Below are 15040 nucleotides of genomic sequence, written 5' to 3' on the forward strand. Positions count from 1 at the left end.
ATCCTCAATGCAATGGTAAAATTGAGCGACTATATAGCACTCTGAAGTCTGCACTCAAGGCCCATAACAGTTCTAATTGGACAGAAATTCTGCCTAATGTTCTATTGGGGTTGCACACTGCAGTGCGAGAAACATCGAACCATTCCACTGCACAGATGGTATAGGGAAAAACTATAAGACTTCCTGGTGAATTTTTTGAAGAGACCCTACAAAGATTGACCTTGATTCATTTGTGTCTAATTTGCAAAAGCAAATGCTTCATCTGAAACCTAGTAGGCCTGCACAAAGCAAAGCAAGATCAGTATTTGTTCCAAAAGATCTGCAAACCTGTTCCCATGTCTTCCTGAGATGTGACAGGGTTAGAAAACCATTAGAACCTACATATGATGGTCCCCTTCCTGTCATTTCAAGACATGAAAAATATTAAAAGGAAGTGCAAACACATAAATGTGTCAGTGGACAGACTTAAAACAGCTTATCTCCTGCAAGAAGAATGAGAATCAGAGAAGGAACTTCCAAACTTTTCCAAGGACACTGAACCACAACATCCCACAGAGGAACCATCTCCAAATATCAGAGTATCGAAGTCAGGACGGATTATAAGGCTCCCACCTCGATTCTTAGAGCAGTTGTCTCTGCGGAGAATTAATCAAATATCATACGAGACATTGTAAAAAGTTTTTGTAATTATTTTGTATCATATGTTTTGTCATTCCAATATGTTTTTAATTGTTTTATGTTAATGTTATGCTGATTTTTTTAAAGAAAATTCATTAATCACCATGTATTAATTCGTAACCATGTTATTGGTGGGGGAGTAGTGCAAAGGCAACAGTGATGCATCTAAATGGAATTTTTACATTTTATGAAGTTGCCAAGACCGTTAATAGTTATAGTTCATTACTGATAACATGGTGTAATAACTTTAAAATTTTTTTTGTTTATTCATTGGTAGCAAAGATGTGATGATTCTGAGATGGCTGATAAGCTGAAGTCAATAAAGAAGTCTTAAACAGGCAAAGTGGTGTGTGTTCTTGGTGATTTAAAAATTAGACTAAATATCGTCAAGCAACATCTTTTGGGAACTGCCGCTGATATTACGTTACAGCACTTATAGGACCCTGAAATACTAATTATAGCTTCCGAATATATTAATTCCTTAATCAAAATTTCTCAATAAAAATATCTCTTTTAGAAATCAACCCCTCATTTCATGCAAATGAGTACTAGAAATATGAATAATCTTCATAGAAATTTAAAGTCACTTACTTTGATGGAGTAAGGTGGCCACTATTTAGGAACACAGATTTTCAATAACTTACCAGCTCCGATAAAATTTTTTTTACTACTGATGAAGTCTATTGTAAGGAGGCCTAAAACGTTTATTGGTGACCAAGTCCTTCTACTCAAGCGATTAATTTCTTAGCACAAGTGACAGGCGCGTTATTGTTGTTGTTGTCATGATCTCCAGAAGGAAGACTGGTTCGACGCAAATCACCATGCGACTGTATCCTGTTCTGGCCGCTTCATCTCTGAGCAATTGCTTCAAACTCCTCCTCCTGAATCTGCTAACTGTATTCATTTCTTGGTCTCCCTCTACGAGACTCCCCATGCTTGCCCACAATAGTAAACTGGTGATCTCTTGGTGTCTCAGAAAGTCTCCTACCAATAGATCCCTTATTCTAACCAGGAGGTGCTACAAATTTCTTTTCTCCGCAGTTCTGTTCAGTACCTCCTCATTCATTACGTAATTTACCCGTCTAATCTTCAGAAATATTATATAGTACCATAATTCAAAACCTCTTCTCTCTTTTTTCACGTCTCACGTCCATACATGGCCACACTCCACGCAAATCCTTCCAGAATAGACTTTTTGACATTTAATTCTGTACACGATGTTAATAAATTTCTCTTCTTCAAAAATGCATTTCGTGGCATTGCCCAACTACACTTTATATCCTCTCTAATTCTGCCATTATCATTTAGTTTGCTGCCCAAGTAGTAAAACTCATCTCCTACTTTAAGTGGCTCATTTCTAATCTAATTGATTCAGCATCACTTGATTTAATTCAACTACATTCAGTCATTCTCCTTTCTATTTTGTTGATATTCACCTTAAATGTTCCTTTCAAGACACTGCCCATTCCATTAAACTGCTCTTCCAAGACCTTCACTGTCTCTGATTGAATTTCAATGTCATCGGCAAACATCGAAGTTTTTATTTCTTCTGCCTGGGCTTTAACTTGTATTCCAAATTTTTGTTTTGTTTCCTTCACTGCTTGCTGAATGTACAGATTGAGCAACATCACGGACCCGCTACAACCCTGTCTCACTTCCTTCTGAATAACTGCTTCCCTTTCATGCTCTTCATCTCTTATAACCGCCATTTGGTTACTGCACAACTACTAAAAATCATTTTGCTCCCCGTATTTTACCCCTGCTACCCTCAAAATTTCAGAGAGTATTTCAGTCAACATTGTCAAAAGCTTCCCCTAAATCTACAAATGCTATAAATGTAGGTTCACCTATCCCTCACCCATCTTCTTTGAGAAGTTGTGGGATCAGTATTGCCTCACACATTCGTGAAGTTCTCCAGAATCCAAACAAATCTCTCCTGAGTTCGACTTCTACTAGTTATGCAATTCTTCTGTAAATAAATCGTGTTCATAATTTGCAACCATGACATATTAAACTGATAGTTCGGTAAATCTGTCAACACCGGTTTTCTTTGGAATTTGAGTTGTTATATTCTTCTTGAAGACTCAAGGTATTTTCCTGTCTCATACACTTTGCTCACCAGATGGAAGAGTTTTCTTATGGCTGGTTTTTTTGAGTTTATTAGTAGTTCTAACGGAATGTTATGAACTATTTTAGTATTGTTTGGACTCAGATCTTTCAGTGCTTTGTCAAATCCTTCACGCAGTATCGTATCTCCCATCTCATCTTCATCTACATCATCTTCCAATTCTATAATATTGCCTTCAGGGACAACTCCCTTGTATTGTCCCTCTACACACACCTGCCAGGTTTGAGCTTTCCCTTTTTGCTTATGACTGGTTTTTCGTCTGAGCTCTTGATATTCATACTGGTGGTTCTCTTCTCTCCAAAGGACTATTTACTTTTCTTACAGGCAATGTCACCTATCCCATACTGATGTAGACTTCTAAATCCTTACATTTGTCCTCGAGCCATTCCTGCTTAGTTATTTTGCACTGCTTGTGAACCTCATGTTTTAGACATTTGTGTTCCCTTTCGGTTGCTTAACTTACTGCATTTGTATATTTTCTCCTTTCATTGACTTAATTCAGTATCTCTTATGTACCCCCCTGACTTCCACAAGCTCTCACTTTTTTACCTACCTGATCTTCTGCTATTTCCTCCCTTAGAGCTACTCATTCTTTTTCTGTTGTATTCCTTTCCTTTGTTCTTGTCACTCGTTCCCCAATGCTTCCTGTGAAATTCTCAACCACTTCTGGTTCATCTAGTTTATCCAGGTCCCATCTCCATAAATTCGTACGTTTTTCCAATTTCTTCAATTTCAGTCTACAGTTTATAGCCAATAAATTGTGCTCAGAGTCCACATCTGTCCTTGGCAATCTCTTACAGTTCAAAATCTAGTTCCGCAATCACTGTCTCACCATTATATAATCAATCTGAAACATTCCAGTGTCTCCACATGTCCTCCACCTATACAAACTTCTTTCATAACTCTTAAACCAAAAATTCTACCAGGTGGATGGCTCTTTCATTCCTTTCTCCCAGTCCATATTCAATTACAATCATTCTTCTCTTTTTTGGTCTACTATCAAATTCCAGTCCCCAATGGTTATTAAATTTTCATTTCCCTTAACTATCTGAATAATTTATTTTATCTCATCATGTATGTCCTCAATATCCTCATCATCTGCGGAGCTGGTTGGGTGAAAAAGTTGTACTATTGTGGTGGGTATGGTTTTCGTGTCTGTCTTGGCTACAATATCATTCACAATGCTGTTCATTGTGACTTATCTGTGTTCCATTTTCTTAATCATCATTAAACCGACGCCTGCATTGCCCCTATTTGATTTTGTGTTTATAACCCTGTATTCTCCTTATCAAAAGTCCTGTTCCTCATGCCACTGAACTTCACTAACTCCTAATGTATCTGACTTTAACCCATCAATTTCCAATTTGAAATTTCCTGATCTACCAGCCCAATCCATAGATCGCAAGTTTAGTTTCTCCTGATGGCACCCTCCTGAGTAGCCCCTGACCAGAGGTCGGAGTGGGGGACTATTACACCTATGGATTATTTTACCCAACAGGGTGACATCATCATTCAACCATACAGTAGAGCTGCTTCTCCTCGGGAAATAAAACAGCTGTATTTTCCCCTTGCTTTCTGCCATTTGAAGTACCAACATAGCAAAGCTGTTTTGGTTTATGCTACAAGGCCAGATCAGTCAATCAGCATAACAGACGTCCCTGCAGCAACTGAAAAGGTTACTGTTTATCATCAGGAACCAAGCGTTTGCTGGGCCACTCAACAGATACCCCTCAGTTGTGGTTGCTTCTACAGTGTGGCTATTTGTATTGCTGAGGTATGCCAGCCTCCGCAATGATGGCATGGCCCATAATTCATGGATAGGAACTGATGTGAATGTGTTGCTTATAAAATCAGATCTGACTTCTGTACAAATACACTACAGAAAGCAAGTGTTATAAAAGTGATTTTTCTGTTTGATGATGCATGATGCCTAAGAATTATCATAAGCACCTGGGTGTACTGAATATTTATAGGCTTTGTGACGAGTTTTTTTTATGTTAAACTAAATATGTTCAGGACTGTTTGACTTATTCTACATTTATGAGGACCACTATCTTGGGATTTGTGGATAGTATATTGGCTTATCTGTTTTTATTTTATAAATAATTATTGTATTTTCTTGTGTACTGTGATTATCTACGTCCTGGATTCATTGGAACCAAAAGTACATTTAATCTAATAGGAACCAAAAGTACATTTAATCTATTCTAATCTACAGCTCCAGGGAAAACTGTGACTTTTGGTGTCATGAACCATAGCCGCTTGTCTTCTAGATGGAAAGAAATCAGAAATATCATTAACGACAGGATTCAATGGATATTTAACAAAATCAGTGCATACATCCAGGATAAAGGAGTGAAACATCGTACTGATAAATGGTCTCATGTTGCCCAATTCTTTGTAAATTTGATTCGATTTTGTAATCACCGAATATATTGACATACACTCTCAACGTGTAAAGTTTTATTTCCTTTCCACCTTCCTTTATCAATGCTTCATTTTTTAAACGGGGAGTGTGTATTATTATCCTTCACCATGTGTCAGGCAGTATGGTCTGCTCTACGTTTAAAGCTACTTTCTATATTATTTGTTCAATGTTCTGCAAATACCATTTAGCTTAGTACTGTGATCGTTAAGTACATGTTTTGATAAGCTACATTTCAGCATCCAATAAAACTAAGATCATAAAATCTAAATCTACACTGCGACATACTTACACAATGTGATTGCAAGCACACTAACAAAAAAATTCTAGCATATAACAATAACTTTCAACTCGTCAATCAACGTAATATTGTTATATATTTTGAATCTGTACCTGCCTTGTTCGACAAATGACAGAGCTCTACATTTAAGGCAAAAGTAAAGGAAAATTATCTGCAACCTATATGAAACTGTTACATCTTTTTGGTTTTTAGTGTGCAATTGACATATATGAAGTTTCATCAGCATTTGCCACATCATGATATCACTTGAAAGTTTGATTGGTGTGTCTTTTCTAGGTGGGGAAGTAGCCTACAACCCTACAACTTTATTCACAATATTATAACTGCAAAAGTATGGTAACTTAGCTGTGCTGCTAGTAACAAAAATGCCTCATAACAAAGTATTCTCAGTTAAAAAAATATCTTTATTGATGATACCTAATATAAATAAATGGAACATGTTTAGTTCAAAACAAAATCATCATTCAGTTGGCAAATTACAAATAGTATTTATAGTTATCTCCATGATAGACACAACTGAAATTGTAACTGAGGAATATTGCGATTTATTTTGTTTCTGAAATTTTCGAACACGTCTTGGTTAAACAGTTCCATATTTGGGGCTGAATAATATATAAGCTGTTTTTTGTATGTTTCTAACTAGTTTTCGGCTTAAGGGCCATCTTCAGCAAACAACTGAGTAAAAATTTTCGAACACGTCTTGGTTAAACAGTTCCATATTTGGGGCTGAATAATATATAAGCTGTTTTTTGTATGTTTCTAACTAGTTTTCGGCTTAAGGGCCATCTTCAGCAAACAACTGAGTAGTGTCCACAAGAGACACTAATTGTTATATAAGAAAATACAAGAGACTGGGGAAATGTAAATGACACTTTACACAATGGACAATATTAAACACAATAAATAGTTGAAATACATAATATTACAGTATTAGAAGGTATATGGCTAGAATGCTAAAGTTTATGAGGGCACACCTGCTGCTAGTCAGTTGTTTTCTGCAAATGGGCCAGTAAGCCAAAAAATAGTTAGAAATAAACAAAAGTCATTAGAACAAAAATGCTTTACTCGTTACTCAGTCTTAAATATTGTTCATCTTTGAAGTCAGGTACACAGTATCGATGAATGATTGCAGGTGCTGTTTAGCTCTTGATTTTAGATTATTTATGTACTGTTGCACAGTTTCGCAGTTAGGAAATTTTCATTTGCCATTTGTCAGCTGTTTGGTCACGTAAATATTTTAGTACTGACGCGCTACGTACAACATATGCAACAGCACATTACGGCAGTAACTGTCATCACAGGATTCTGAAAGCCAATCAGTCAATGAATGGTACTTGAAAACGTCTTAATGCAGAAATTGAGAATTAATGCATAAATGAACTAAGATTCAACAGTTCAAATCGACATGAAGACGTTTATGAGGGAGGACGGCGGGAGAAGTTAATATCTCCGTTGTTCACCAGCGTTCGTGCCGAGATGGGTGCACCAGTTCCCATCAGATCACCTAAGTGTTTGGCCAACACTTGGCAGGGTGACCATCGGTGTATGCTGCATGCTCTTGACGACTTTCTCTTCGGCCTTATGACAGAAGGGGCAGCAGGGGTGACCGGCCCAAGTCCCTTATCGCCAATCTTGCTGCCAGTATTCTGGATTCAATTACAAAACTCTCTGCAGTGTCTTATAAAGCAACAAATTGAGAAACTGTTGCTGCTGACCCGTGTGTCAGATGGGGACATTACGTTTCGCGACATTAGGGTTGGCGACCCCCTTGGTGTTCTTCGACAGGCTACATACTAGCAACATGTTTCAAACTCTTCCTTCTCTCATCATCTCCAACAGGAACATGAGACTGCATTATACATACACCCCTTACAGTCACCACACATAACAGATACATTTGCAAAGCACATAGCTCTCAAACTTCCCACAGGAAAATTGTCTGTGGGTGCTAAGGATTGGAAAAACTTGTCCAATTAGAAAACTGAACCTTCTCATCGGTGTTTCCCAGCTACTTATGCCATAATACTTTTACTTTTACTAACTTTTACTACAATACCAGTGAGGTCTAGTGAAAAATGAAACAGACTTCTTTATGTTTCAGTTTTCTGTCACTGACCTATTTCGCGTAGTATTATGCTTACTGATGCTTGTGTTCTTGAGCTAGAGTCCTCCATGCTCGCATCACTATAAAGCTTGGCTTCAGAGAGACAGTGCTGTAAGGTGTTGCCACTTAGGGACTCCTGAGAGTAGTAGGCGCCTTTTATATGTAAGCTGGTGGCAAAGGTGGCATGGCCGATGTACAAAATACGAGGGCGGATGGGCAAAGAGATCCATTACTATTCTTTTACGCTATTGGTGGAAAATCACCAGAAACAGTAACAATCGTTACCTGTGAGTAACCATCCTGAACGAGCTTAAGGAGAATGACTACATAAAATAATGTTTAGGGGAGCAGGTGCCACTCTCAGATTCAGTGGAACAATCGTAAGGAAATATAATTCATCCACAAAATACCCTACTTGTTATTGGTCTGAAGCTTTTTATCGATGAAGATTAACGGAAGGGACAGAAGCTGACAAAGAGCGCATCGTCTAGCAAACGTGAGAGTGTCACGGAGATGCAAACTACGTTGGTTCTCGCTACAAGAGGGGTCTTTTGTATGATGCAGAACATTGTAAATGAAATTACTAGAGCTTGCGCTCAAGGAAAAGTTGGGCAACATGTTATTTCCTCCCATGTACATCTCTGGAAATGACGAAAGAAATCTCAGAATTTAGGACTCATTCATCGACAGATGAATCTTCCCATGCACAGTTCGCGAATGCAGCAGAGAAGTGACAAAACGGTGGTGGCATCAGTGGTATCGTCGTCCAAACACTGTAATGTGGCTTGCTGAGTACGGGTGTTGATGTGCTGTAGCTCACGCCTGGACTGCAGTGCGACTGCCCTGTTCATTGGCGTCAGTGGTCCCCGCCTCACCCTCTTCTGCGCCTGCGGCGGTTACTGCAGGGGTGGCCAGGGCCGAGCGCAGACGGCGCCACATGACGGCCTGCTGCTTGGGCTGCTGCGGCCACTCAAGGTAGGTGCGGGTGTCCATCAGGTAGCGCAGGTGGCGCGGCAGACACGCCCGGTCCAGCCGCGTCAGCTCCAGCAGCACAAGGTGCGACACCTTGACAGATGCCAATTCCAGCTCCCAGCGGCACCACTGCGACCAAAACGGTTTCATTCCGTAACTACAGTAATGTCTGTGATGATACATCTCAGGCCAGTTACACTACTGGCCACTAAAATTGCTACACCACGAATATGACGAGCTACAGACGCGAAATTTAACCGACAGGAAGAAAATGCTGTGATATGTAAATGATTAGCTTTTCAGAGCATTCACACAAGGTTGGCGCCGGTGGCTTCACCCATAACGTGCTGACATGAGGAAAGTTTCCAACCGATTTGTCATACACAAACAGCAGTTGACCGGCGTTGCCTGGTGAAACGTTGTTGTGATGCCTCGTGTAAGGAGGAGAAATGTGTACCATCACGTTTCCGACTTTGATAAAGGTCGATTGTAGCCCATCACGAGTGCGGTTCATCGTATCGCTACATTGCTGCTCACGTTGGTCGAGATCCAATGACTGTTAGCAGAATATTGAATCGGTGGGTTCAGGAGGGTAATACGGAACGCCGTGCTGGATCCCAACGGCCCCATATTACTAGCAGCCGAGATGACAGGCATCTTATCCGCATGGCTGTAACGGATCGCGCAGCCACGACTCGACCCCTGAGTCAACAGATGGAGACTTTTGCAAGACAACAACTATCTGCACGAACAGTTAGATGACGTTTGCAGCAGCATGGACTATCAGCTCGGAGACCATGGCTGCGGTTACCCTTGACGCTGCATCACAGACAGGAGTGCCTGCGATGGTGTACTCAACGACGAACCTGGGTGCACGAATAGCAAAACGTCATTTTTTCGGATGAATCCAGGTTCTGTTTACACCGTCATGATGGTCGCACCGCGTTTGGCGACATCGCGGTGAACGCACGTTGGAAGCGTGTATTCGTCATCGCCATAATGGCGTATCACCCGCTGTGATGGTACGGGGTGCCACTGATTACACGTTTCGGTCACCTCTTGTTTGCATTGACGGCACTCTGAACAGTGGACGTTACATTTCAGACGTGTTACGACCCGTGGCTCTAACCTTCATTCAATCCCTGCGAAACCCTACATTTCAGCAGGATAATGCACGACCACATGTTGCAGGTCCTTATGGGCCCTTCTGGATACAGAAAATGTTCGACTGCTGCCCTGGCCAGCACATTCTCCAGATCTCTCACCAACTGAAAACGTCTGGTCAGTGGTGGCCAAGCAACCGTCACAATACGTCAGTCACTACTCTTGATGAACTGTTGTATCGTGTTGAAGCTGCGTGGGCAAATGTAACTGTACACGCCGTCCAAGCTCTGTTTGACCCTATGCCCAGGCGTATCAAGGCCGTTATTACGGCCGGAGGTGGTTATTCTGGGTACTGATTTCTCAGGATCTATGCACACAAATTACGTGAAAATGTAATCATATGTCAGTTCTAGTATAATATATTTGTCCAATGAATACCCGTTTATCATCTGCATTTCTTCCTGGTGTAGCAATTTTAATGGACAGTAGTGTATTTACTCCCTTGCAAAGAGGCTCACAATGCATTCGAAATGAAAACAAAAAAGCAATGGATGTTAACATGATTCGGGTGTTGCTATACTCTCGAAAGTGTACCACACCACTACAGTGTTCTGGGAAGGGACGCAGCTCAGTTCAGTTTTGCTGTGAATGAGAAAATAGTTTTGAAATTCCTTGACAAATGGCTCCGTCTCTTGCTACCTGTCAAGTCTCCATCACAGGATCCTGATTTGTTCAGACGGCCACTGCACTGATGTCGTCTCTCTTTTTGGCGGGTCCTGGTGCAAGTTCAGACGGAAAAGACTCTCTCTTTCCTGCGGAGTGAGGGCAGCCAGCTATTCTCCCTTGGTGCTCGCTGGGACGACCCGTAAGATCCCACTAAGTAAGGCAGGCTGTAATTGCTTACAGGAGGATGGGAGAGTCCCGAAATCGCTCAAGGAACCTGCGGGTATGGATGCTATTCTTCATCCTTACCCAAGTCTTCTGACACATTACGTAAACGTTTTTGAGAAGTTGGATGGGTCTCTGTTGTACCCGATTCTGTCAGATATGAGTTCATATGGAACCATAACAGATCCTTTAATAAGGTTATGGAAATCATAGACCAAGAAGAAAATGCATTTCAACAACCGATGGCAGATTCTCTCTGCAGATAACATATCGCTAACAGCCACTTCGTCGATGAGACTTCTTTTCTTCATTTTGGCTAGAGCTCCAATACTCTGGAACTAGCCAGGTGGTGTGAAATTAGAGGCATGACAAAGCTGAGCACATGTTGCCAAGGGACAGATACGAGCTCCAGCAGGAATGTCATGGACTAGTGCAGAGCTAACGTTTCTTTTTCTTTTTCAGCGTTAGTTTCGCAATGAACTGGGATCCGCCCTACCCATCTTCACTTGGTTTGGATTTGTGTTTCGTCAGGATGGAGACCCACCGTCTTGAGGTCTATATGAAGGGAGTCTACTGAATGTTGTCCCGGTCTCCAAGCCCTCCGTTCACCATCGGCTTCTAGTGAGAACCTACATTTTTCTATTGTCCGTGAATGTTATTAATAGTGTGGACAGACATTCCAAGACACACAAATAGTCCTGCATGTGGACTTTTCAATTTGATACAAAATTTCCGTGGGCAATGCTGAATCAAAGGTAATTGAAAGTAAAAATGTTAAGCAGCGATTGCGACCCAATTTAGAAAACTTTTGGGGTAGTCCTTTAGAAGTATTGCAGGACAGGAAGCCTGTCTGTGTGAAACAGAACATTTTATACCCCATACAGAAGTATCAAAGGGATGCTGTTGTTCTGACAGATTCCGGTATGTTTTTAGGAGCGACTGAAATGCTTAAATGGTGGGAGCAGCTGCAGCAGCAACCTAATATTAGAAGGTCCAAGTGGCGTAGCAAGCAGGCACTGGTCAGTCTGTGCATGGAACATCAGCCAAGTCGACTAATGTGGGTACTTACTATTCACACTTACCAACACTTACTGCAGACAGCACAGTATGCAAAACTCATTGCAGTACTTTCTAAATGTCAATAACAATTATTAACATTAGTAATGGGCAGAGTAATTCCTATTAGGTTAGTAACAAAATATTTTATGTTAGCTTAATATTTAATAAGACCATATTCATTTAAAGTATGCAGTGTTTTTATGTCATTTTCATACGAGTGTGAGTACGATTTATTCTATAACAATTTTCATTTAATGTTGGTCAATAAGAGAAGTAAAAATACATTAAAAATGCACAAGACTGGGAATAAGTGGCATGGTACATAAGTGGTGACAGCTACAACCAACAGGAACCAAGCTGGAAGATATAGTGGGGGGAAACTGTTGCACACTGGATTTGGGTGTTGAGACAGACGTGACATATAATGAACATTGGGCACCCATTCGTCCATCCATATTTAGGTTTTTCCGTGACTTCCTTAAATCGATCGAAGAAAATGCCGCAAAATATCCTTTGAAAGGGCATGGCCGCTTTTCTTCTTCGTCCTTCTCTAATCGGAGCTTGTGCATCACTTGTAATGAACTTTTAGTCGACGAGACTTTAAACATTCATTTTCCTTCCTTCCTGCTGATGGGGACATAGTGGAGTATGGAGCTCTATCTCAAGAAAACTAATTTGTAATCCTTGAAGGTCTTTGAATTTGAATGGCAAATGACCGCGTATCGGAAGTGTCGGGACTTCATTTATTTTGCAAGTCCATTGCGAGAAAGGACTTGCGGTTTGGCTTAATTTTTATGGACAATAATGGGCGACTGATCGAGCAGCGAAGGTTGTGGATTTCATGCAACAAGAGGATATTGGGCGAATGAACTGGCCTGCCTGTTCTCGCAACTTAAATTGCTGCAAGCACATGTGGGATGACTTGGGAAGACATATTACATCATTCCACATGTGCAAACTATCGTCCAGCAGTTGTCAACCGCCGGCCGGCGTGGCCGTGCGGTTCTAGGCGCTTCAGTCTGGAACCACGAGACCGCCACGGTCGCCGGTTCGAATCCTGCCTCGGGCATGGATGTGTGTGATGTCCTTAGGTTAGTTAGGTTTAAGTAGTTCTAAGTTCTAGGGGACTGATGACCTCAGATGTTAAGTCTCATAGTGCTCAGCACCATTTGAACCATTTTTAGTTGTCAACCGTGCTGATGGAGGAATCGAACGCCCTACCAGAAGAACTCCTTACCTACCTTGTGACAAGCATGGGAGCACATGGCAGAGTACGCACTGTGTCCACGGTGGTTACACTCCCTATTAAGAACCGCGTCCCACCTTGTTTTAACGTCCAGGGGATCAAAAAAATAGTGGTGATTGCAGTACAGTTGCAAACTAGTTCATTTTTATCTTAACTCGGTGGTAGGTAGCAAGCATCGTGATGACTTTTAAGTTCCGCAAGTTGAAAACATATCATTATAATTGTTCATTTCCTGCTCTGACATAGACAAGATGAGCTTCTGGAATTAGGTCTCTCTTTTCTAGATATTAAAGCCAAGTGACGACACAATTTTGGACGCGCAACAGGGACTTAGTTAGAAAGTAAACTGTATGAACTATGAGGCAATGTGGAAATGAAGTGTAGGAGCTGGGGTACTAAATGGGGCTCATACTGTAAAGGACGATACGTAACTAAGTACCAAGCAAATCAGAGTGATATCACAGGAAACGAAAAATATGAAAAAGCACATGTTCACAGGAGTCTGTTTTGGGCTCTTTAATTTTAGAGGCAACCTATTTCAAGTTTTTTAAGATCAACAATATGTATTTTGCAGCTGTCTGACAGGTATTTAACTAGCCAGCATTGTTATACATTGATTCTGGTACGTTTGTAAATACTTTGCATCGCGATTGCATCGGGAACATTGTCTTTGATGGGCGGTTGGCTTTCGGCCAGTTACAGGTCTTGGCTGTAGACTTCGCCATGTGCTTCTAGTTTCAAGAGGAAATAAACCATTAAACAATATAGGGGACTAGAGTGAACAGTTCATGGAGTAAGAAGACATGTTTTGTACCAGAACCACATTAGAAGCAACACGCTGTTCTGATGAATCATTTTCGTTCGATGTAGATTCATGATACTGAATAGCTTGTACAGTGCACCAAATTACCGGTAAGACCGTTCCAAGTCAATTTGTTGTGTTAAGTTCTATGCAATCGTTCGCTGTGGGACAGGTCTATCTTTTAGCGCGTAATTTGTAAGTCTAATTCATTCTGTCTTCTGTTTAATTCTTCTATGCTAAGTATTATGAGAAAGAGCAGATCAGTTCGGATTTCACAATATGCCTCCAACGCTGTAAACTAATAAAGTTCAATACAATCTGTGGGTGTTGAAGATATTTCTAGTGTCTATACGTGTTCGCTCAAATACCCTGTGCATAGAGCGCAACAACCTTGTAGGACTAATGTCTGGCAAGTGATACCAGGGCAAGAATTTGTTTTATTTATGTAAGTGAAATCTTGGATTTCCATAGGGCGATGTACTTGAGGTCAGTATTTTGGAAGTGGAAGAGGACATAGATGAAGATGAAATGCTACAGCGTGAAGAGTTTGACAGAGCACTGAAAGACGTAAGTCGAAACAAGGCACTGGGAGTAGGCAAGTAAGGGTTTACAGGTAACCAATTTGCCGAACTGTCAGTTTAAAAATTCACAGCTGCAAAATACTAACACGAATTCTTTACAGACTAATGGAAGAACTGATAGAAACAGACCTCGAAGAAGATCAGTGTGGATTCTATAGAAATGTTGAACACGTGAGGCAGTACTGACCCTACGACTTACCTTAGAAGATAGATTAAGGAAAGGCAAACTTACATTTATAGCATTTGTAGACTCAGAGAAACCTTTTGACAATACTGACCGGAATACTGTCTTTGATATTTCTACATCTGCATCCACATCTACATCCATACTCCGCAAGCCACCTGACGGTGCGTGGCGGAGGGTACCTTGAGTACCTCTATTGGTTCTCCCTTCTATTCCAGTCTCGCATTGTTTGTGGAAAGAAAGATTGTCGGTATGCCTCTGTGTAGGCTCTAATCTCTCTGATTTTATCCTCATGGTCTCTTCGCGAGATACACATAGGAGGAAGCAACATACTGCTTGACTCCTCGGTGAAGGTATGTTATCGAAACTTCAACAAAAGCCTGTAGCGAGCTAGTGAACGTCTCTCTTGCAGAGTGTTCCACTGGAGTTTATCTATCATCTTCGTAACGCTTTCGCGATTACTAAATGATCATGTAACGAAGCCCGCTGCTCTCCGTTGGATCTTCTCTATCTCTTCAATCAACCCTATCTGGTACGGATCCCACACTGGTGAGCAGTGCTCAAGCAG

The 15040-nt window shown here is 41.0% G+C and overlaps 1 protein-coding gene across 1 annotated transcript in view; it reads right to left on the reverse strand.

Moving 5' to 3' along the window:
- Positions 1-5571: 5571 nt before the first annotated feature.
- LOC124779100 (toll-like receptor 2) overlaps positions 5572-15040 on the reverse strand; it is a 131165-nt gene continuing 121696 nt past the window's right edge. Inside the window, exon 13 of the mRNA XM_047253687.1 lies at positions 5572-8737. Within this exon, the coding sequence (XP_047109643.1) occupies positions 8453-8737 (285 nt within the window). The 3' untranslated portion in view covers positions 5572-8452. The remainder of the gene's footprint in view (positions 8738-15040) is intronic.

This window comes from Schistocerca piceifrons, chromosome 1 (genome assembly GCF_021461385.2).
Source record: "Schistocerca piceifrons isolate TAMUIC-IGC-003096 chromosome 1, iqSchPice1.1, whole genome shotgun sequence".
Classification (NCBI taxonomy): Eukaryota; Metazoa; Arthropoda; class Insecta; order Orthoptera; family Acrididae; genus Schistocerca; species Schistocerca piceifrons.